Raw genomic sequence first — 23,065 nt, forward strand, 5'->3', positions numbered from 1 at the left:
GAATGAAAGGAATCTAGGATTTGACCAACAAATACTTTCATTAAAACAATGAGAGACCAGTTACTTTCCCATTGAGCATCTATTTCATATAATTTCCAATTTATCTCACAGAAGGCCAGAGATTGCATTATTTTGCGGTTTGGTGATTTCTTCATGAATTGCACCTGTCATAACTGATATGATATTCTTGACTAACTTTTTCTTCTCAGTGCTTATTTTATTTTAATAGCTCCAGTAGCAGTTTTGGGATCTTAACACATTACACACAAAATTTACCCTCACTTTTAATTAACCATGTAGAGGTTCAATTTAAATTATTCAAAAGAAATAAAGAAAAGGTATTCAAGAAAGACTGAAGAAATCTATTTAACGGTGCTTACCTATTTTCCAATCTGGAACTAGAAAAATACTGAAAACTAAATATTCGATGACAGAACTTCGGAAGAACCCAATTTCCCCTCTGTTTCCACAATGGAAAATTAATTTATTTTCTGCTTCATCTCTGCCTGCCAAATTCACAGCTGACAGTGCTTTCCCCTTTCTCCTAACTGGAAGAAAAGCAGACAAGCTAAAGATGGCAAGACCCCTCAACCCGAAATCTGATGTGTGAGAATCAGAAATGTTCAAATTTTAGCATTTTTTTTATCAACATCACACACATCCTTTTGAAATCTCTGCTGTACAGTACTACTTAAAATGTTCAAAATCATATTTTGAACATATTAACATATTTTCTCCTGTATCAATGGAAGGATGACTAATGCTTCCCCTCCCTTATTAATCTGGTACCAAGTATGATTTTGAACATCTCAAGCATGCAGCCTCCCAGCAAAAGCAAAGCAATGGCAGCAGCAGCGAGCTGGCTCCCCTGAGCAGGCACGGCTCAGCTGCTGGGCTGACCTGGCAGACTGCTGCCCCTGCTGCATGGGGAGATGTTCATGCTTAGAGTCCAACTGGGAACACTAGGACACACAGCACAGAAGTGGGAAAGGCGTCCTGGGTCACTAACACATTCCATAAATAGGTTATAAATGATACAGGGGAACGACAGAAGAAATTTGACAGGACAAATAGGAGAAGCAGATTTCCTGTTCCTGCTAATGAAGGGCTTTTCTCAGTTGTTGGTGAGCAAGTCTTCTTCTCACATGTCCATTTCAGTCCCCATCCTTCAGTGGTGGCATTGTATTTTGCCCAAGAAGCAGAACCTTCTTCCCTGTGCTTCCTCTCCATATATATTTCAAAAGAGTAACCACATTTCTTATCAACTCTTTTCCTAAGCTAAGCAAACTCTTCCAGTTTTGTCTGAAGATCTACAGGTTTCCCAGATCACCCTAATGGACACTTCCTGAACTCATCCTAGTCTGAATTCATTCTCCCTGAATTTGAGTGATCAGAATCACAGGCAAACCACACCACAGGCAAACATTTCTAACTACTTATTCACACACTTCAGCAACATTCACACTTCCCTGTCTCCACTGGAAATTCTTCCAGAGGCACATCTACAGCCATGCTGGCTGCTTCACAGCTGATTCTCACTGAAGCTTCTGTCTTCTGAAGCACACTCTTACTTGTCCTGATATATTTTCCTTTTCCAAATTTGTTTCAAGGCTTTGCACCATATTCAGATCAGAATTTGGATTGATGAATGCCCTGTATCTGTAACTTCTTAAGCACTCCTAATATTTTAACTGCCACTCTATAATCACATCCCCTACACAGGACTAGTCTCAGGTTTCTCATGACTTATGTACTAGTTACTAAACACTCTGTGGTCAGGGATACCACCTACGGTCTAACAGTTTTGTCCTGAGACTCCGCCATCCAAGCCCTACCCTTCTTCTTCCCTGGGTATGCAGGAACAATCTGTGATGCACCACTCTCTAGAATCCCACCAAGCAAGCAGGTGGGATTGGCAGAGTCACTTGAGGCAGCTTAACAACAAAACCCACACACCAGGATGTCATGCAGAGCTTATCAAGCTACTGGAGAAACAGGCTTGCTGTTGGGAAGACACAGAAGCACCCGTAGGCCATCCTGGTCACAGCAATAGCTCAGTGTCTGTGTGCAAGCACCACACCCATCCTCCTGATGGGCACACCGTACTGTGGGCACCAGAAGCAAGTCACTCATATGAAGTAACTTGTCCATTGCCTGGGCACAGTTCAACTCCTACTGCAGAAACTCAACTCCTGATTCAGAAGTGGAACACCGCTCCAGAACAGCCCAAAACTTAGATGCACATTCCACTCCATCTTCTTGCTAACATATAAATGGTATATTTATAACACAACTTCAGTTTTTTTAAAACAATAGATGAAGCTTACATGAGAGCTAAGCAGTAATGGTTCTCCCTAAGGTTTTTGAAATAAAAACTGTATTTTTCAATACAAAGAGCCATCAGTCTTTGTGCAGCAATACCATTACAGCTGGAATTTGTAAATCATCCTTAACTATGAGTAGTTTCTTTCCACAGTGGCTTGTGGAATTTTCTTTATAATTGGTCTCACATTTTTCAGGAAAACATCATACTTATTAAAAAAACCCATACTTGTATTCTGTTAATATACTTTTAAAATACTAACTCCTGGTTTAGAAAAACATCTGAATTTCAAAGTCATAATTTTCAGTATTTTATGCAGATACACATAGACAATTTACCTTTTGATAATCGCCCTGTGTATTTCCAAACTGCTGCTGTGCTAGTTTTCTGATGAGATCTGAAAATAAGCAAGAATTCCACAGTTTTAAACAACATCATTTACAAAAGCCGAGGAAAGATAAGTAATATGAATTCTACTCTTAGGCTGGCAAAATGAAATTAGGAATAGCAATCAACAGCATAGGCAAGCATGTAAGTATCCCCATAAATCTGTCTAGTAACAACATTTCTAATCAACTGTGTGTTTTATGAGCTCACAGGAAAATAGCCAGGTTGTCTATCTATTAATCAGTTGCTACTGAAATGCAGTGAAGGTTTGTCCGAGGTCTTCCTCTGTACCATAAAATCATTAAAAGTTCATCACATATGTATCAATTACTTGGACAATGTTTTGGGTATCAGTTTTGCTTCATGTTTATGCCAAGTACATACAAGCATAAATATACATACAGCATTATGATATACACAGCATTAGATACATAATGTGCAAAACAAGCATGCAAATGATGATTTCTTGACTGAAGGGTACAAAGAAGATCCTTATCTGGACAATATTATCCCAATCCTTTTCCCACTTTTTATTTCTGTATTTTCTTTTTTGATCTCTGGATCAACAGGGAGTATGTAACACCAACAAAACAAATCAGAAAGCCTAACACGTTCTTATTTACTGTGCATTGATCCAACACTCACTTTAACTTACTCACAATATAAAAAAATACAGCAACACAAAAAAAAGGAATTTAACACAACTAGTGCCACCTTCAGTAAACTCTGGCAGCTGCAACAAATGGATCCCCTTTTTGGGACCTCACCGGCCTACCGTTATCAAGGTTTTGACAGCCCTATGGAAACTAAGTTGGGAACTGTGGCTCCTGGTCACTTCTGTGACACCCTGGACACAAAGGAGAGGGCACCACCAGCTCTGCAGACTCTGCCTCAGAGAAGCACCAGTGGCCCTGGGCATGCTCCATGCTACTCAGTGTAAAAGCAACAGTGTTCGGATGTTCAGGAGAAGTAACTGACCAAACTTCTGGTCTCTGAGGAGGAAGCACGACAGGAAGGCAAACACTACACCTCAAACAGCTCAAGGAAGAACTCTACACCCTGTGCTCATACAGAGCTGGACTTCATCCTACTACTGCCTTGTTTTATGTCTCCCCATGTGCAAATTAACATAGTTAATAAAAAACCTCCAGTTGGAGGATAAAAATCTCCAGTAAGTTACCTAACCTGGGGATCCACAAAAGACCTGAAGGTGTAAAACTGACTGTTCATCTCCCAAAAATACAAGGCCTCTCAGAATTTATTGTAGCACTTGTAAAGTATGCTCAGGGAGTTCACAGGGGTTGTGATCTCACACCTCTCTCACCCCACATGTGGCTCAGGAAAACAAATCCCTAAGGAAGCAGCATCCATAGCCCTCCCTCCTCAACACCCTGCAGTGGGAACATGGACTTGACTGACTGAAGAGATCCTGAAGACTTCCTCACAGAAAACTGTCCAAGGAAAGAAAACACACAACAGCAAAGCACCAACTCCTGGTTTAAGGCAGGTAGTCCCTGCAAGGGAGCTGCAACCAGCAAGATTGCCAATTAAAAAATAAAAATCTGTTAATGCATCAGTGAAGTGCCAAGCCACAAATCATTCCTTGCATAGGGAGTAGACTCAAAAACACTCAGAGTGCTGGTGGTACGTAAGCAAGGACTCTATTCTGAGTCATTTTGCAAAGACCATACATAAAGTACAAGATAAGACTGAATCCCACAATAAGAGAAATTAAACTAAAACATACATGGAATAAGCACCTGGGAAGTACAAAAGAGTTATGATGCCTGCAATTCCTTTCACACTCTGCATCTTGGGAGTCATGAGACTGCTGAAAGAAAAGGCACACACCACTGCATGGGCAACACACAACTGATCACTGCTGCAACTCTGAAACATCTCTCACACTGGCACCAGCAGAGTCCTCCCTGCATGGAGACCAACCCAGGGAGCATCAGTGCTTCTCTGGAAGTTTCAGTAACAAGGAGATACAAACCTAAGTGAGGCAAAACTGCACAAACTCTAAAGATGCAATTCACACTGGCTGTTAGACAATTTTTTCTTCTTCAGCAGAGGAAACATTTCTTTCTTCCTGCTGATTTCTATGCCATGTAAAATAAATTTAAGAAATATGGCTGCATGAAATAATAAATGCTTTTTTTTTTTTTTTTTTACAGCTAGATGGCTTTCAGCATACAGGAAAAGGGGTAAAACAACTCTCTTGTTAACATGTTGATTCAACTATTTAGCACTGTGTGACAGCCAATGATGAGAAACCGACCAACTTCAATTAGAATGCGATAGGAAGGAATAAAAAGGAAAAGCTTTTGTGATCCTCTGTCCCTGAAGCAGCACAGACTGTGTGCAGGTGGTCAGATGCAGAAGCCAACTGCCCAAGTTTCTGTGGCATCACTCTCCTTGATGCTGCTCTGAAGGTAACCAGAAGAGCTCCCAGCAACCTGCTGTGATTTCCAGGCTGCTCCTAACTTTGGGGTTCATCTTGCTTTGTAAAACTTGATTATGTCTGAAGGTCCCCTCCAGTGTGAATTATTCCAAAGTTATCCTGCAATCATAATGACTTTCCATTATAAATTATTTAGTGCAGTAGTGAAAACACTGCCAGGAAGCATGAAAGAAAGCAAGATTTTATTATTGACAAAAATGTCCTTTGATACATTTCCTACTATTGAGAATTGGTACAAGAAAATCTTAAAAATATTAGCTTTTAATGTTAAATAAAAATTGAAGGCATTTACCCATTCTCCTAGTCGAGTGTCTGTCCCCATAATAAGTTAAACATTAAAAAAACCTCAAACCCTCAAACATGTTACATTAAGTTTTACATACTTGTATAAACAAACCCCGCAGCCACAGCCACACAGATTTATGGACCTTTGTTGGTACACATTATGCCTATGAAAGTAACTACTCAAGAGAAACAGAATAGTTGAGAACAGAAGGGACCCCTTAAGATCATCCAGTCCAAGCTCCCAGCTCAGGCCAGAGTGACCCCCCGCAGGTTACCCAGGGCCATGTCCACTCAGGTTTTCAGTGTCTCCAAGTAGAGGAGACGATACTTAAAAAAATCAAACCAAAACAACCCAAAACTTGTTCTGATTTCTTGTGATATGCCTAAATTGCTCAGAGTGCTCCTGATTCACAGTTTTATTTATACTGTTTCTGTACTTTATAGCCTGTGAGTTAAAAAAAAAATTACAGAAGTCAACCTGAATACACTATAACAAGCAGAAAATAGCACTTTGTACCTTTTTTTGAAATTTAGAGACTTTAAAGCTTATTCATCAGAAAGTAAAACATCTTTAGGTTTAATAAACAAGAAAGCCTGAAAATTTGTACAAAGGGTTCCCACATGGTTTGAATAAATTTAATAGTAAGAACAGTACAGGTTTCATGCACAACTCAAGGGTTGCTACACAGCCCATTTTTTCCCCTTAATTTTACAGAATGTGAGACTGCCCTGCTGAATAAAGATTCACTACTTAGATTATTTTGCAATGATTTTTCAGAAGTAACATGATGTTCCAGGGTCTTTTTCTAACCAGGCAGCACACAGTGATTGACCAGTCTTTACCATGAATTTATTATTTCAACAGCTTTCAATATCAACATGGTTAGACATATTCCCATTTGATTAATTTCAAATTAAAAGTGGAAGTTACAGTCCCATAAAAATATTTTTGGCCAGAACTGAATGTGAGATTACCTGCAGTTACTCATATACCTGTAGGCACAAACAGGCCTTGTTGAATTCTCAGCACCAAATCCTCCCTGCTCAGATGATCTTTAAAGGTCTCTTGCAACCCAAACCATTGTGATTCTACAGGTTTTATTGCACATTGATGATGATCACAGCTACTACTGCAGAGCTTAAGAGTAACATGGGGGAACATCCTGTGCCAGGTACTGTATAAACAGGAGCTACATATGGCTACACTGCTCATTGTAGCACAGTGGAAAGACAGCTCAGCTCACATTTTATTCAGCCTGGGATTTTGGTCTGCTTTTATGTAGCATCTTTCCTCCCTAGCTAGAACATCTCATCTCTAGCATTCAAATAAGCTTTTATTTACTACTGAATTCAGGTAACTCTGCACAACTCTCTCTTCTATTACAGCAAAGTAACATCTTGAGGCCTATTTCTGTTTCAAACATGAAAGTGTTAGGAAGGTGTGATAAAAAGTGGCATCATTTGTTTTCAAATTAACTGGATTACTTCTGAAATCTTGGCTTGACTAGCTGTACACATTGTTTCAAAGGACCAGTAATCCACAGCTTTAGCACAAAACACATTTTATCATTGGGGTTAAAGAGATTTACCCTGTGAGGCTCATTTACACAGCTAATTACATTATTGCTTTGCTGAATCCTTCCTGCTCTCATCACACATGCAAAATGCCATCTGCCCTAGTAAATCTAACTAGCCAGATGAACTCTTAATTTACCAATACAATTTGTGAAGAAATATTAAGTACCTCTGAGGATCTCCAGTTAAGAAAACATAATCACAAACTCCTGCATTGCAAGATTACTGTGTATATAGACCAAATATCTCATTACTCTGGCAGGAAAATGAGGTTCTCATTAAGTGTGCCTCTTAGAACTGCTCTACAGAAAAGGATAGCAAAAATAATAAGAGATTTAAAAATAAGCTGTCTGGCAATTAAGTATCAACATAAATTAATTACAAATTCTTCTGCTAAGGAAGCTTTTCAAATCTAGGTGACAGGAAAATAGCTGGAGTAAAACCTTTGGGAATGCAACGCTTTCACTTCACTCAAAAAATTCCACTGAGCCAGTTCAGCTGTAGTGCAACTCCAGCATTATTCAAATTATGCCAGAAATCAGTGTCTTTTTATGCATAAATATAATATATTAGGGAATTATAAATAATATAATATATCAGGATTCTATCCTGAAAGGTCTTCAAACAAGCCAATAAGAACTATGACTGAAGCATTCATATTGCACTAAAAAGATTTTTTCCAAACAACAGGGGAGAATTACATAGATAATACAAATGATCAATTAGTAACTACTTTATTGCTACCTCATTCTCATGTATAAAACAATATTTCAGTCCATTCCTGTCCATCTTTAATAGACAGAGTCAATGGACTACATACACATTGAACAGTTCAGAACCTCTCTAAATATAGGTCAATTAGTCTGATATTAACGAATTAAAATGACTTCAAACTTGGGATTTTTTTCCTAATTATGAGTCACACTAATGAATATCTCCTGCAAAGCCAAGAAAACCAGGAAAGCCTTTCAGACTTATCAAAGAAAAAAAAAAAAAAAAAACAAAAAACAACAAAACCTTCTAGGTATCTTAAAGCAAGTATACATCAAGTTCAGTTTACCGACATTTTAAAATATTTGTTTTGACGTGAATGGGACTTTGGTTGTTTCCCCAAAGCCTGAAGCCATAGCCTCTACCATGATCAGATTTGGCTCTCACTGAAGAGGTCTCCTTTTTAAGGTAACCCACGGTTACCTTTGGTCCCCTTTACTGTTCCTGCCCCCATGAAGGCTCTGCTCACTCTTGCTGTCCCTAATCCCACAGCATCACTTCCTTCTGGTTCCACTGCAGGGCAAGGTGAGAGCTCAGGAATGTTGATGGCTGTGAAGAATCTATCATACATAGTTGGTGACTGCAGAGAGGGAGGGCCCTGACACACTCACTCTGCTCACCCCATGTGCTCTGTCCTCTCTGTGCATAGCAGGAAGAAAACTCACTCTGTAGGACAAGTGGGCAGTCTCATAGACAAGGAGACTTTCCCAATTCCCACAATTCCCACATAATAAGAGATCACTTTAGTGCTTTTCCTAGATAAGGAATCTAATCCAGGCATTCCCTCATATAGTCTAGACTATTCCTTTCCAACTTCAAATTGAAAAGCTTCACTCCCCTCTTCACAGCATTTTCCTCAGACAGACCTGGGACATAGCCCTTGTCCTTAGAAGAGAACTAAGAAAAAAGCCCCAGCCTCCTTAGATAATTTATCCTTCCCCTCTTTAGGCAAAGTCTCTCTCTCTATACAATTCACTTATTTTCTTTCCATTGAGTTACTGGGAACATCAGGTTGATTCAGCTTGCACCCTCTTATTCCTCTCAAGAGGCAATTCTGATCCTCTTCCCTTTGAGCACAAATCCTGAACAACACACAGATCTTCCCTTGCTTCAGTAGCCCACACACAACACCATCCATTTCCATTCAAGGTGGTGAAAGCAAAGTCTCTGTTCAACCATCTATTCAGGTGCATGAAAGAAATAATGAGCAAAAAGTCACCATGCCTTTTGGACAAGAGAAAAAGGCAAGTAAGAAAGGAACTTTGCTGCTGTACTTCACCACTAATGTGCAAAATAAAGCCCTAGAACCTGTTATTACACAATGCCCAGAACAACTTGTTTGAATGTATGTATCCAACAAATACATACACAATTGCATAAGTATTTTAACCTCTCATCTGCTATGGCAATCTGTCTTGTCACCCTCTTCTGCCTTCAGCATACAGCTTCCTCTCATCAACATCATCACTGTCCATTCCCATTCTTTGACTCCACATTCTTTAATTACATATTGTTATCCTACAACACTCTGGCTGTCACAAAATTCAAAAACACACAATATGACACAAGCAAAAACACAATATATACATGTTTAAGGTCTTGGCAGATTTGTAAAGCATATGCTGCTTTATTCATAACTGAAAGGACAAGCTACCAGACCACCTAGAAGTGCACCTTAGATTATACTGCATGCAGTGTGGGGCAATGTGAGAGACAGCAGGGAGCAGAGATACAATATGAAGTAGGTAATGAGGAGGTGAAAAGCTATGAGTAGGGTTGAAACCTTAGAAATGGTCTAACAGGGAGAGCTTGAGTTACAGCACAGGTAGGACTAAGCATGGTGGAACTGCTGAAGACAAGGAAATGCATGGTAGCAACAGCTTCCAAGGTAACTGGAATGTGAAATTAAGGAGACTCCCTTTACACACTCTTCCTCACAGAAAATAACACTGGTCCACTGAAGAAATAAATTATACAGCAGTGGATCAGATAAAAGTAAGTCTATGAACTTAGTTCACACACACAAAAAAAGTTCCCCCTTTCCCAAAAATGGAAGTTATCAGTTAGGAGAACCAAACCGGTACTTTAAGTCTTCCACAGGAAATCCTCACACCACTCAGCTGCCCCAAACTTGAGGTTATTAACTTGAGTTACTCTTCAGCACAGTCACATTTCCTCTTTAGGCACATTCTGCTTTCCATTGACATGCACCGAAAATGTTAAAGAGCCTGGCCAAGGAAAAGGTTTGAAGAAAAAAGAAATAGCCTCAATATTAACTGTTACAGGATGCATGGAAAGATTTCTCCTTTGAAAATAACCTTTGCAGGGGCTTCTAGTTGTTCCTTGCTACAAAGAAAGTTTTGTTCTTGCCGAAGTTTTGGAAGAAGAAAAAAGAGAGAGAAGCCTTTAGAAAAATCCTTCCTTAGGCGGCTGCAATGAATTTGCATGCATCACGCAGGCACAAAATCAAGTTGAAAGCTTTGAAGAAGTATTTCACACAGAAACTACAGTCTCTCTTTTTCTGAAGGCAACAAAACTTCTGTAGCACACTGTTTGTGCCATGACAGCTGTGTTTTGCCACTTGCTTTGCTTGCAGTAGCTACCTCAAGTTCTCCCTAGGCCACCATCTGGTAAGGATTTACAATAGATTACAGGCAAAGATTTAACTTGGTGCACTGTATGTTTGTCTGGTTTAGCACGCTGCACAGGCTCAGCAACTTCTTGGTAGGTTGGGTTGTGTGGACATAATTGACTTGCAACGTTGATCAAAGCAGTAAATATTTGGACTGTATGAACAGTATTTTTTCTATTCCTTTATCTCCTCAGGAGTTGCTGTAAACTGAGGAAAGCACAGAAAATCCTCTCTTGCGTAACTTGGATTATTGGAAATATGAACACAGATAATTAATTGAGAATGACATGCTGGAGCCCTGCTGACCAGATCACCTCAGCGACAGGCATTCTGGCAGCTTCCCTGAGACTCCACAGAATTTCTCTTTCTCTGCTTCCCCATTTCTGCAAGAGCCACAACTTTCCACATATGTTTGATAACTGGGGCATACATATTGGTTCCAAGTACTACAGAGATAACTACTTCACTCAAAAATCAAAGCAGAAGTAAGGACTGCTACTCTGAAGAGCGCTAATTAGGCCTGATGCTTGGATTTATTCGGTACAGGTACAGGCATCTTTCAGCTGACTTAAACAGCCAAAGCAATACAAGTAGTAGCAATATTCACATTCACAACTGTAATCACAATTTAAAGTTCACCAAAATAAAATAATTTTGTATACTTTCTGTCAAAAGAAAGATCCTGACTATGTTATCATGCAATACAAGTCATCAATCACACAAGTGTTTTTAGGTAAGAAATTTATGTGCTTATTGAAAAAGGTGTCTAAGTAGGTTCATGGGGATTTTTTATAACTGGCAGGCTTACACTAAAATGTATATACTGATAGATTAGTCAGCTTAAACTACACTGATTAACATTTGTGCCACCTGGTTTTCTCTTCTAACATGAAGATAACTCACTTTTGGAAAAAGGAAGAAGTATACTCAAAAGCTTTAATACATATATGGAAAACTTTAATACTGTTAAAAGTAAAATTAAACATTTACACATTTATTTTGCTCCAGCAAATTTTGAATATTGTGTATTCACTTGGAAAAGGCATCACTTTGGTTACAATCTGAAAGTTACACAGACCATCTTGAGAAGCAAAAACAATAGTGAGAAAAAGGAAGAGGAAAAAATACTGATTGTCATTTTCAATGTAATGAAAATTGACTAGCAGGACTGTGGAAAGATTTCTTGCAAAGATCTATCAAGCTGTCCTTACTTCAGCTGACATCATTCAAGAAAAAGCCATCACTGAACAAGACTTAGAAGTTTATTGTTTTGTGAACAACCACCTAAGCAAATTACCACCAGAAAAATATAATAGGGCTAGGCTGTGCTATCTTATGATGGTCTGTAACAAAGAAAAGAGCAGCTCAAATGACTGCCTTTCCAAAAACAGGCAGTCTCTGTACAGCGTTTCATACGATTAACTCAAAATGCTTCATAGCAGCCAAGATGATGAAAGAACTGAGAAGTCCCTTGGAAGTTTGTGCAAACATAATTCCAGTATTATTCCCCCCCGCACCTCCTCTCTCTCCCCCATCGGTTTCAGAGCTGTAAGTAATAAATGAGAATGAGGTCCAGCACTATGTGGATAGCTAAGCCTGTAAAAATTAAATGAAGGGGCAGGATGAATACCACTGCTAAGCTGGGAAAACCATGGTGCCTGAGAAGAGTTGCCTGAAAACCCAAAAGATGACTGCAGCTGCTGGTAATTTTCCAAGAGGTTCATCCATGGTGCCAGATGCTGTGGCTGATTCAAAACCTCTTCTGTCCCACTTCTCACTATAGGAGGTGCTGCAGGTATGCTCTCTGCAAGTCTCAAACAAGCTATCATGCTTTTATTGGTGCAAAAAGTACAAGAGTGCTAATAATCTAAATATGTGCATTTCTAGAACATAATACCTTTGCTTTTTTCTTTAAAAATATGCAAACCCCACCAATGAAGACTCTACTTAATATGACAAACAAACAAGGCCATGTTCGCTCACAATACTATCCTGTACTCACACCCTTTCCTTCCTTGTAGTCAGCACCCTTGGATTTAGCTGCATCCAGAACTTATCCTCTGTGCACTGAGGCAGGGAATGCTGCTGATCAGCCCTCTGGCTATACCTTGTGTCTCCCACTAACATCCACAGACAAACAGAAAAGGGTCAAGACAGTTTTAAGGACTGTGCATGCTGTAACTATCAGCAGGATTCCTGAGTTCCTCAGTACTCCACACAGAACATGCCTAACCCACTGGCCAGAGATGTTCCCACCGATAGAAAGCATATAGCTGTCTCATCTGGAATGGGGAGAAGGCAGTTCAGACTGGGGAAATATGAGCTGTCTGAATACCACACAACTGTAAGCCTCTTTAATTTATGATTATTATTAAACTCCAAGAGGCATGGCTGTTTGAGGTACCCTGCAGGAATTACCACAGCCATCTGTGCTAATGCCACTTTCAAGTACCCTTCCCATGGAAAGTAACCCAATGCCCTCAAGCTCTACCTGAGGTCTATTTTCTTTAGTTTCTCCCTTCTGTCCCAAGTGTTGAATTGTAACGTTGAATTGATGTTTTCCAATTGCTGTCAAAGCATGTTTTTTCTCCTAGGCACAGCTGGCAGGCAGAATTACACCAGATCAGGGCAAGCACAGAGGACACTGTAGAGAAAGAATTCCAGTTGGGCATACAGAGCAAGAATTTCATTTTATCAGCTATGCTATACTGATTAAAAAATTACTTCCACATTTTCCCTAAAATGCCTGTCTGCAAAAGAGGTTCCTTGTTTACATAATCCGAAAGAAGAGGGCGGGAAGGCATCAGAGAAGCCTTAACATTTGCAACTGTAGTTTTCTGTGGTAATCTCCAGCAGATCATCTACATAAACCTCCCCTCCCAAAAACCCCTGTCTCCCCTCTCTCTCCTCCCTGCCCACAGAAACTCCTTTTGACAAGCAATCTGTTAGTCAGCCATTCTGATTAAATCAGGGGGAAAAGAATTACTCTTCTGATGCCTAAGAAAACTAAAAAGCCAGCCTTAGCTCTGTTTCAGAAATGTTTGCAGACTTCTCCTCGCTTACATGGGCATGTCACCAAGCAGAGCAGCTCTTAACTTCCCAACACGAAATGAGCAGTGATTTTTTAACACTACTTCCTTAAATGTATATGAGTGGGCAGAGAAAAGAAGAGGCTAAATTATCTCATATCTTCCTGCTGCTCCATCTTCCCCAGTATTTCCAATATTGTGTACAAGAAATTTCTTTCACTGTATACACTGTATTTCCAAACGAAGGAGCACTATTATTCCAATTCCCTATCCCTGCTGTATATAACACCTGTAAATGCATTTTGCAGTGCACCTGTCACACCTGCATTTTTGATATACACACTTAAGCCACTATTCTAAATTCACACCACAGCTCTACTCACAGCTGTGGAAAAACACCAGAGGGATGGAGTGAAGGCAATGAATGTCACTTGACAACAGAACTGAGCCAATCTAACAAGCCAATCTAACAGCTAGCTTACTAATGGGCAGACTGCTCTTCCCCTCTTCTCAGTTCCTGTACCAGCTCCACCTATGCTCCCAACCCAGCCCCAAGATGAAAGCTTTGAGAAAACTAACCCACCTGAACAGAGGGGTTGCTATCAAACACTAGCTCAAAAAAGTAGTATATCACATCCAAACTGAAACTTCACACAACTGGAAAAAGGATATCATAAATTATGTTTTTAAGAAACGTCATAATGGCTGTAGGTACCTGTGCAAAATTTTATGGTGCTGGACTGTAGCACCTGCAGCGTCATAGCCAGAGCACAATCCTTTCATCTTGTGCAGACATGCCCAACATTCCTGGGAAAATCTAAAGTTTAAAAATAAAAAGGCACTACCAACTACACATAACTGAGCTTAGCTCCAAAACCCAGACATATGCATTTGTCCACAGGGGACATTCTTCCACAGGGGAGCTGTGGAAAACTTACTACTAACAGGAAGCAAACTTAAAGTAAAAATGAGCACTGAAGAATTAGTTACAAAAGGCAAAAAAAGCTAGTTTGACACACACACACAGAAAATAATTCTGCCTTAATAAGTTTAAGTGAGGGGGTGGTAAAGTGTTTTGATTACTTGCTTTAGAACCTCAACACAGCCAATAGATAAAAAAAGTTAGTATCCTAGGAGCTCATCAAACCTACCCAAAACAACAGGGTTTTGCATATGCATTTTCTATTACAGTTATACTAGCTGCAGATCCAGTTTATTTTCACATCAAGTTGCAGGTTTCTTCTTTAAAATATCTGGAAATAATTTAGTTGCTGAATACACTCGTGATTTATTACTGAGATAACACAAGACTAACCTGCTGTACTTCACAATCTGCAGCTGCTTTAAAGGCTGACTAGATGAGGACAAAAAGAGCTAAAGGGGTCAGACACAGGACCTGACATTAAAATATTCAAGTTCTGATCCTCAGTCTAATAATACTGTCAGCAAGCAAGATTCTACAGTCAGAAAGAACTGAGACTTGTAGTCTGGGTCTAAAAATCATCTTGTTTTTGTTTCCCACAGCAAAGAGTACATTTAACTCTTCACACTATCTTTTGCCCAGAAAGTACCTGCATTCAACAGTTGACTTTTACATTAAAGTTGAACTCCCACTTTAGCAGAAATGCTTACCTAGAGTAAAAGTCAGAAGCAATTGTAACTTAAATGGTAAAATTGTTCTGCAGTATGTTCAGCTACAGTAGGGTAAGGTAAACAGGCTTGTAAGGTTTTGTTGTATTTCACCTAAAAATAGGAGCAGGAGCTTTATTCCCAGCTTCTTTCCTTTGTGAAGGCTTCATATTTTCATTACAAGACACAAGTTGTGAAGCCAAAGATTTGTTGGGCACAGACTGCTGGCAACTGGAATCTCAGATTAACATTCTCTTATTGCAACTAACAACTGTTTCCATGGGAACAAAAACAAAACTGATAATTCATAGCAGCCACAGCATCATACTGACCATGCTCTGTCCATACCTGATGGTTTCCAATACAACAGATGACATGCATCATCTCACAACCATGAAGTGACAACTTTATCAATAAATCAATGCTACAGTTTATAAAAAATTTTATGGAAGAAAAACCGATTATTTGTTTTGTTAGACATCCTCTTTCTTAGCTAAGTGATAGAAGGAACTTGTAGTTTTCCTATTATCTCTTTATTTCCCTATTACCTTTTTATTTTAAGTGGTGTTATTAACAAGAAGGAAAATGATGCCTCTATCCTAAACAGTCCTCAACAAAAGGAGGAGCAGCACAATCATTACCATGGAGGAACAAGGCACGCTGAGATTAAAGTCACCTAGTGAGCCTCAGGAAGCAAACCAGTGACCAGTCTTTTCCACTCCAGTGTATCATTAACTCAAAGTGGAGGCTGCTTCCCTGAATAAGAGTTAACTCATTCCCATTTACAGCAGTACATCATGTGGTAATGTATACAAAAATATTTGACTGGTGGAGTTGAAAGCAGAATCTATTTAGACTCACTGAACCACTGGAATCAGATATGCTAATTCACTTCTTTTGAGCCATATCCAAAGAGCACAGTGCTGGTCTTAAAGATTCAGCAATTTAAAAAATCTTAAAGGCGTTACAGTTCCTTGCCCTGGTTCTGCTACTGTATTTTACATAAGAACTATATTTAATCTGATTAATAACTTACTTATTAAATCTAAACTTAGATTAAAGTTATATTTCCACAAACTTGATAGCATGAAAAAATTTAGAAGGGAATAAATAATTACTTATCTAGATGTAACTAGAAGAAAACCATCTCACAAAATATTTCTTGACTGATTTTTTCTTTAAGTGATCCCTTCCAACTGTTGCGTCTTAGCAGCATGCAATTAAGAATAACATTTCCCAAAGTACTCTCATGTACTTACTATCATTTTTTATCGTAGCATAATAATAAAGCATAAAGGCATATAGTATATGTAAATATATAGTATATATTTATACAGTATAAAGCAGAAAAGTGTGAAGTATAAAGGCATACTTTGGACTGAAGGACTATGAATGTTATCCATCAGAGCACTATTAGAAGATGACTTGCAAAGGCAGGAGTATCTAAATGCAATTAGACAATCCTATCACTTCTCCTCCCAAGTAAGAGTACTAATACACTGGAAAATGGAACATTGAGTACTTCCAAGGAAAAAATATAAGACTACTAAGATCAAAGGTCCAAGTGATTGCTGCCAAGGCTTACACACAAATGATACTTCTCTATGTTGTGGTTATAAGCAATACATTGGGGCATCAACCTGGAGCTAACTGTTCTGAAGCATCAGTTCTATCAGAGTGATGAAGTCTGAAATAGAAACATCAAAAGGCTTCATTTCTGTGCCCATCTGTCATCACATTTATTTTCATCTCTGAATCAGAATTAACTCTATTTCAAATTAAAAAACCCAAACAAAACAAAACAGCCATTTTAAATATGTAACTACACCATTAATACACTGAATGTGAAAACAGAACAGCATATGGCAAAGGAGATTATGGGGATTAGCCAATTAAATGGTATGACTCAAACCGACATGATCCGCCAAATCTGTGTTTTGCGGTGAAGTATGTGGGGCCATGGGAACATGACTTCACTTAATGCAAATTACAAAGGCAAAATTCTGAAAATACCTGATTTGGCAAAAAGTATCTTCAAGGAAGTAAGGAGAAATAGGAGATGTTCAAAGCTTACAAGCTAAAAACAAATTCTTTACTTCTTTAATGCTGGAGTTTACAAGACCAACTTGATGTAGAACTTATTACAAGCACTCCCACCAGAAAATAACCTTGACCATAAAGCCTATACTCACTAATTATTCACATGCTTAGGACACAGGATATTAATTCTGACATACAAGACTACAGACCAAATTCTTGGTAATACAGAAACATAGTAAATGTCTCAGTGAAATCAAGTTTCTACAATCGTAAGAGAACAAAATATTCAAGCAGAGCTTTGGGCAGAGTGGAGGTGTGCTTCTAGGAGGTGAATGCAGATGGCAATCCTCACCATCAGGTCTCACAGAGACACAAATAGCTCACCTGGTCATTTAACAGGAGGAAAGAGGCAAAAGAACCAGAGGTATCTGTAAATAGTGCCTCCCAAAGGTGAGATTACTGTCGCCTTCATGCAACTGCCCTCATTACACCTTGTGCAAGATTTGCTCAAAAGACACATCCTGCAAGAAAACAGGCCATTTTTTCTGGCCTCTTTTCAGAAAGGCCATTTTTTCTGGCCTATTGCAGAATATTCTGTTGGTTAGCCCCTAGGATTCTGAGCACTTGCCTAAATAGAATTCATTTATTCAAGTTCAGCTGAGCTCATTCTTCTACAGTTATGTCAAAGATTCACAAAGGAATGTCAAAAATCCAAGCAAACAGGAGTTCATAGTTCATAGTTCATCATACACATATGTGACCCATTAGACTAATGAATTTAAGGCTTTATATTACTATAAGTTTTAATTTATAAATTGAAAGCTGTATTACAAAATAATATAAAAACCTTTTATACATAGTTGCAGCTAAACCACCAAAAGGAATCAGTACAAACCAAAGCCATTCTTAGATTTAATTAAAGGTTCATCTTGATACAATTTTAAATGCCAGTATTATACAGAAGCATTAGCACTTTTAAGAGCTAAGGGAAACAAAAAGCATGTTGAAAAGTTAAGCTGATAAAACTACCAAATCCACAAAGCCACAATTTCCAAAAGCACCTTTTAATCAATACAACCTCAATGAGGTTGCACACACTTCTCCAACATCTTAAGTTTTCCTTTAGAAGGGACAGCTTAGTAAGAAACTAATGGAAAAAAAAGTCTCATTAAAACAAGTGCAGTTTCAAGTTTTAACCTGACAGCTTTCAAAGGAACAAGAAACTACACATGGCTATGTAATGGAACTGCTCTTACATAAAATTTGACCATGGATGCACACATATGGAAACAAATGAAATTTATTTCAAATTTCCTGGGCTAAATCTTGTAATATTATAACCACCTGACTGTTTATCGCAATATACAAAACTCAGCTGTCTCTTATGGATTTAATGGTAAATACATAGCAGTTTATCCTCTTCTATCTCATGCTGCTTTGGTAAAGAAAACAAGCTTCAAATCCATCAGTGACAGCTCTGAAATATGCAAGCAAAGTTCTGTGAAAGGTCACCAACATTTCACTTTCATTAACAACCTCCTCCCCATTATGCTTAGCAGAAAAATATTATTTTATACACAACTGTACGGATTTCCAAGCCATAGCACGTGCTACTTACAAAGCCCTTCATATATTTTACTTCCTGATTATGGCCTTGGTATCAATGATAGCGTGTATCAATATAACAAATAAAAATAACAACATCAATAACAAATCTGTATTTTAAACAGAAGTAGTTTATCTGCTTACCTTGAGGAAAAGTATTTGGCTGCACTAAGTACAGGAACGCATGTACTATTTTAAACAAAATTCCTATTGCCCCAGGTTCATGGTATGCACCTGTATCATACGTCTTGGCTGGTACAAATCCAAAATCCAAAGTTCCAGGAGGTGGTTTGTATATAGGCTGTACCTCTGAAATTGTACTTCCACAAAACAGCAGCAGCAGCAAACAGAGTTCCACAGCCATAGCGAGCAGTATTCATAAAACTGGAGGTAGAGGTATTTGTCCAACCAAGTCTAGAAATCTTCAATACATTCACTTGAGGAGTAGTTTTCTAGCCAGGAGAATGCTGGTGCACTCTCACACCTTTAATTCTTAAATGTATTTTTACTTCAGAGTGGTACAGCAGCCTCTCGTGAAAATGACTCAGCGCACCATCTCTGGCAAAAAGAAGAAACAGCTCATTAACACGTGTGTAAGCAAATAGGAAAGTGCAAGACAACCTGCAATCTTCTGTGAAAATTGAACATATCAACAGCTGCAAAAGTGAGCATGACTGGACAGGGAAGAAAAACATGTTGAGGTTTGTGAATAATATGCTATACTACATACATTGTACTTGAAAGAGGTGGAAAAAGAATTATGCACAGTTCCAGGTCAGTGAGTTTTCAAAAACAAAGAGAACATTGATACAGCTCCAAGGGAAACAAAACTAAAGGAGCATTGCATGAATTGTGATTCTGACTAAGTACAATATGTCATGTCACAACAATTACACAATGCATTTAATTACCACCTGATGGTTCTGTAGTTGATGACACTTATTACAAGTCATACCCTGTATTTCTTTAATTTACACCTTTTAGCAAAACCTTCAATCCTAGATACTCTTAACTGTTTTCCAAGACTGAGGAAAAAAATTATACATCACTGAAAGTTACAAAAAAAAAAAAAAAAAAAAAAAAAAAGAAACAGAAAAAAAAAAACAACCACAAAACCAACAAAACATCACCCCCTTGACAGATGACAATGGGTGTCAGCAATTACTTTCTATTAATTCAAGCTATCTCAAAGCTCTCCTAAGGAACTGGAGAAGTCAATTTTTATTTACAGCTTGCTAAAGCTTGCTAATGCCAAAGTCATTAAGATGACTTTGGATGGTTAAACATGTTTAAGAACATTTTGAATCCACAAAATCGCAGCAGCTCAATCTACCACTACTCTAAGAAATGTCAACAGAAACACCCCTGGCTTTCCAACAAATTAAGTGACCGTGTCTTATCTACAAGAAGCCAGGAAAGACTCCTTCACTTCAGTGTGCAACAGCAGACTCTGAGGAAACAGACCAAAACCAACCAAATAAAAGGCAACAGAGAAGCTGCTGCCATTCCCTGGTTCTGGAAGCTGCACACACCTGATGAGTGTGCCAGCCAGCACTGCGCTGACTTTCCCACCCATCAGCCCAGCTTCTCTTTGGGATGCCTTTGTGATCCCCCAGAGTGCCACTGGCAGGGCCATGTGGGAACACACTGCTCATGACAAGACATCACTTCCACCCAGAGAACACCAGCTGCCTTCCCCAAGCACAGCTGGGCCTCTGCCGCCCTTTTCAGCAGCACAGCCCAAGAGAAAAGCTTTCAATCACCACCTTGGTATTCAGACCATTCACCAGCAGGAATGACAGCAAAATAACACAAACACTTCACAGCTTCAGTCAGCCCAATGCTACACCAACACCTTGACTTCCAAGGTACTTCCAGGTCAAAGAGATGCTGAAGACAGAGACTTAAAATCTGTAGTAAGGTGAGACTTAAATCTCTCCCATGCTTTACAGTCTCTGGTTAAACACCAGCTGCCTTTCTGAAAACCAGTACTTTGCAAGAAGTCAAAAACACATTGCAAGCTTGTTTAGTAGTCAGTGCCACACTCAAAGGATAGATCAAGAAAAACATGGAACAAAGGAACACAAGATCAGATCAAAGACCTAGAGATAGTTTTGTTTCTCTGCTGTTCAAATGAGTTAAGAGGGAACACTCAAACCTATCTTTCTTCCTCATGGCTTATGAAAACGAAGAAGAATGAATAGTAATAATGCTATGATTAGCACAATTATCCAACCCTTATTCAAAAAGGTGATGTTAGCAACCCCTCTGAAATATGGTCAACACAAGCACACAGTCATTTAGAACACATAATACCATGGAAAAGAATGTTCTGTTAAAGATTAATGAAAGGGAAAAAAAGTCCAAATCCAAAATATTCATTTTCCTCCTTTAATTTTTTACTGAGACTAGTTTTCTTCAGCCTAGAAGATACTTTTTAGTGAAGTTTTATCATATGCACATCTTGCTCTAAGGCTGAACATAGAATTGGTCAAAAAGTGAAAACTGCTTAGGCTGCAGTTTATTATCAAATCTCCAGAAATCTACAGGACAAAATATCACAAGACCACAACTAGATGAAATAAAATGATTTTGCCTTTATGGCAGAACAGTAAAAACTGTGCAAGTTGATACACTACTGTTCTGATGCCAAAATTACCTTTGGTTTTACATATAATCCTCATGTATATTCATAGCTCTGTGGACTGTTATTGTATAGCTATATAGTTTCCTAGCTAACTCCAGTACTTTTCCTATTAGACAAATTCCTGAAGGCCTGTTCCAAGCTTGCTTCTGGGAATCGAGGCCAAGCCACCTTCTCAAGACAATAGACATAAACAAGGTAGAGCTTGTAGCAAGGAGGGGGTTCTTCAGAGGGGGTCAAACCCAGAGGGGAATTACTTCATTAACTGTACTTCTATTTGGGGATTCTTGTCAATTATGTTAATTTGCTAAACTTATAAAAGTGTAAAAGCCCCATATCACATGTACATTTTCTATGCAATTTCAGCATGCACGTCAGTGTGTTGTGCACCTGGAGGGACCTTCATTAAATGGTAACCACTTTTTATCACCTTAACCTTGTTTGGCTCTTGATTTTAGGGGCTCAAAGGCAACAGTTCACTTTTTTTTCCTTAAAAAGAGATTTGAATAATTTTTCTAAGTCAAGTTTAGTTTTCTGGAGATTTCTGAAGTACAGTTGCAACACTTCAGTGAGTCAGGAGAAAAAGCTCACACATGGTAACTGAGCCTTGATTCCAAAAGTTAAGGAAACAGATGCAAAAGCATCCATTTCATTGAAATGTTAGGTGTGGCTGAGAAAGATGAAATTGAGAAGACGATGACTTCTTTAACTGGTGTCTCAAAGCAAAGTTCTCTGTAGTGCTCTGTTATACTAGAGGGAGTGCAGAAGAAGATAAAATACACACACAACTGTTTTTGTTAAGATTTTAGATTAAAGACAATTTAAAGTCTACCTAATTGTACAAACAGGCATATAAAATACTTAAAATGTTCTCCCAGTACAGGAAAACAATCACTACACCTTCTAGAAATAAGTAGTCATGTATTAACCAAGATAAAGTGGGCAGTTTTAAGACAAGGACACTACTGAAATTGCAAGGACACTCCCTGTACTGCAAAAACCAACAGTGCTCTGCAAAGTGGAAAAACATAAGTCTCCAATTCTACAGAGTTTTCAGTCAAGCTTTTATAAAATTCAGGTGAGTTTCCTGCAAATCAGCAAATTTCTGGAATTATGACCGTGTTTTCTTCCTCTCCCTTTGTTGGCAAATATATCACAGCAAACATGGCATATTAACTATTATAGTATATACTCTACAGAAATATTGTATAATCTATACTGGGCAATTCCTCCAGACTGACACTAGTTCTCCTCTATACTACATAAAACACTACTATTTTCAAGGTTACATTAATAATAATAATCAGGAACTTGCAGAAACACTATTAAACTTATAACTTATATGCCTCTGAGCATCTAATATATATTCAACCTACCTAAAAGTAACTCAGATGTAAAAAACTCCCAGCAGTTCTCCTTTTCTTCATATCTAAAAGAAACTTAGCTGGGAGCTTATTAGTAGTTAAGTATGCTAGACAAACAGCATTAAAGAGGAAAAATCTATCCCTGAAATCTGTAATTCTGAGAACTTCAAAAATTACATACACAGGAGTGACACAAATAAAAAGAACTGAATAGCAGTTTATGCTAATCTTCATTGCAGCATGAGGGCATCTCATTTCCTCAGGCACAGTGTGGCACCACTGCAGTCAATGAGTTACAGGAACTGCCAGTACAACTC

At 38.6% G+C, this 23,065-nt stretch overlaps 1 protein-coding gene across 1 annotated transcript in view; it reads right to left on the bottom strand.

Moving 5' to 3' along the window:
* PROM1 (prominin 1) overlaps window positions 1-23,065 on the bottom strand; it is a 62,665-nt gene that overhangs the window by 36,508 nt on the left and 3,092 nt on the right. Inside the window, exons 2-3 of the mRNA XM_068188709.1 lie at window positions 18,885-19,298; window positions 2,662-2,720 (exon numbers count right to left, since the gene is read on the bottom strand). Of these exons, the coding sequence (XP_068044810.1) occupies window positions 2,662-2,720; window positions 18,885-19,104 (279 nt within the window). The 5' untranslated portion in view covers window positions 19,105-19,298. The remainder of the gene's footprint in view (window positions 1-2,661; window positions 2,721-18,884; window positions 19,299-23,065) is intronic.

Source organism: Anomalospiza imberbis, chromosome 4 (genome assembly GCF_031753505.1).
Source record: "Anomalospiza imberbis isolate Cuckoo-Finch-1a 21T00152 chromosome 4, ASM3175350v1, whole genome shotgun sequence".
Classification (NCBI taxonomy): domain Eukaryota; kingdom Metazoa; phylum Chordata; class Aves; order Passeriformes; family Viduidae; genus Anomalospiza; species Anomalospiza imberbis.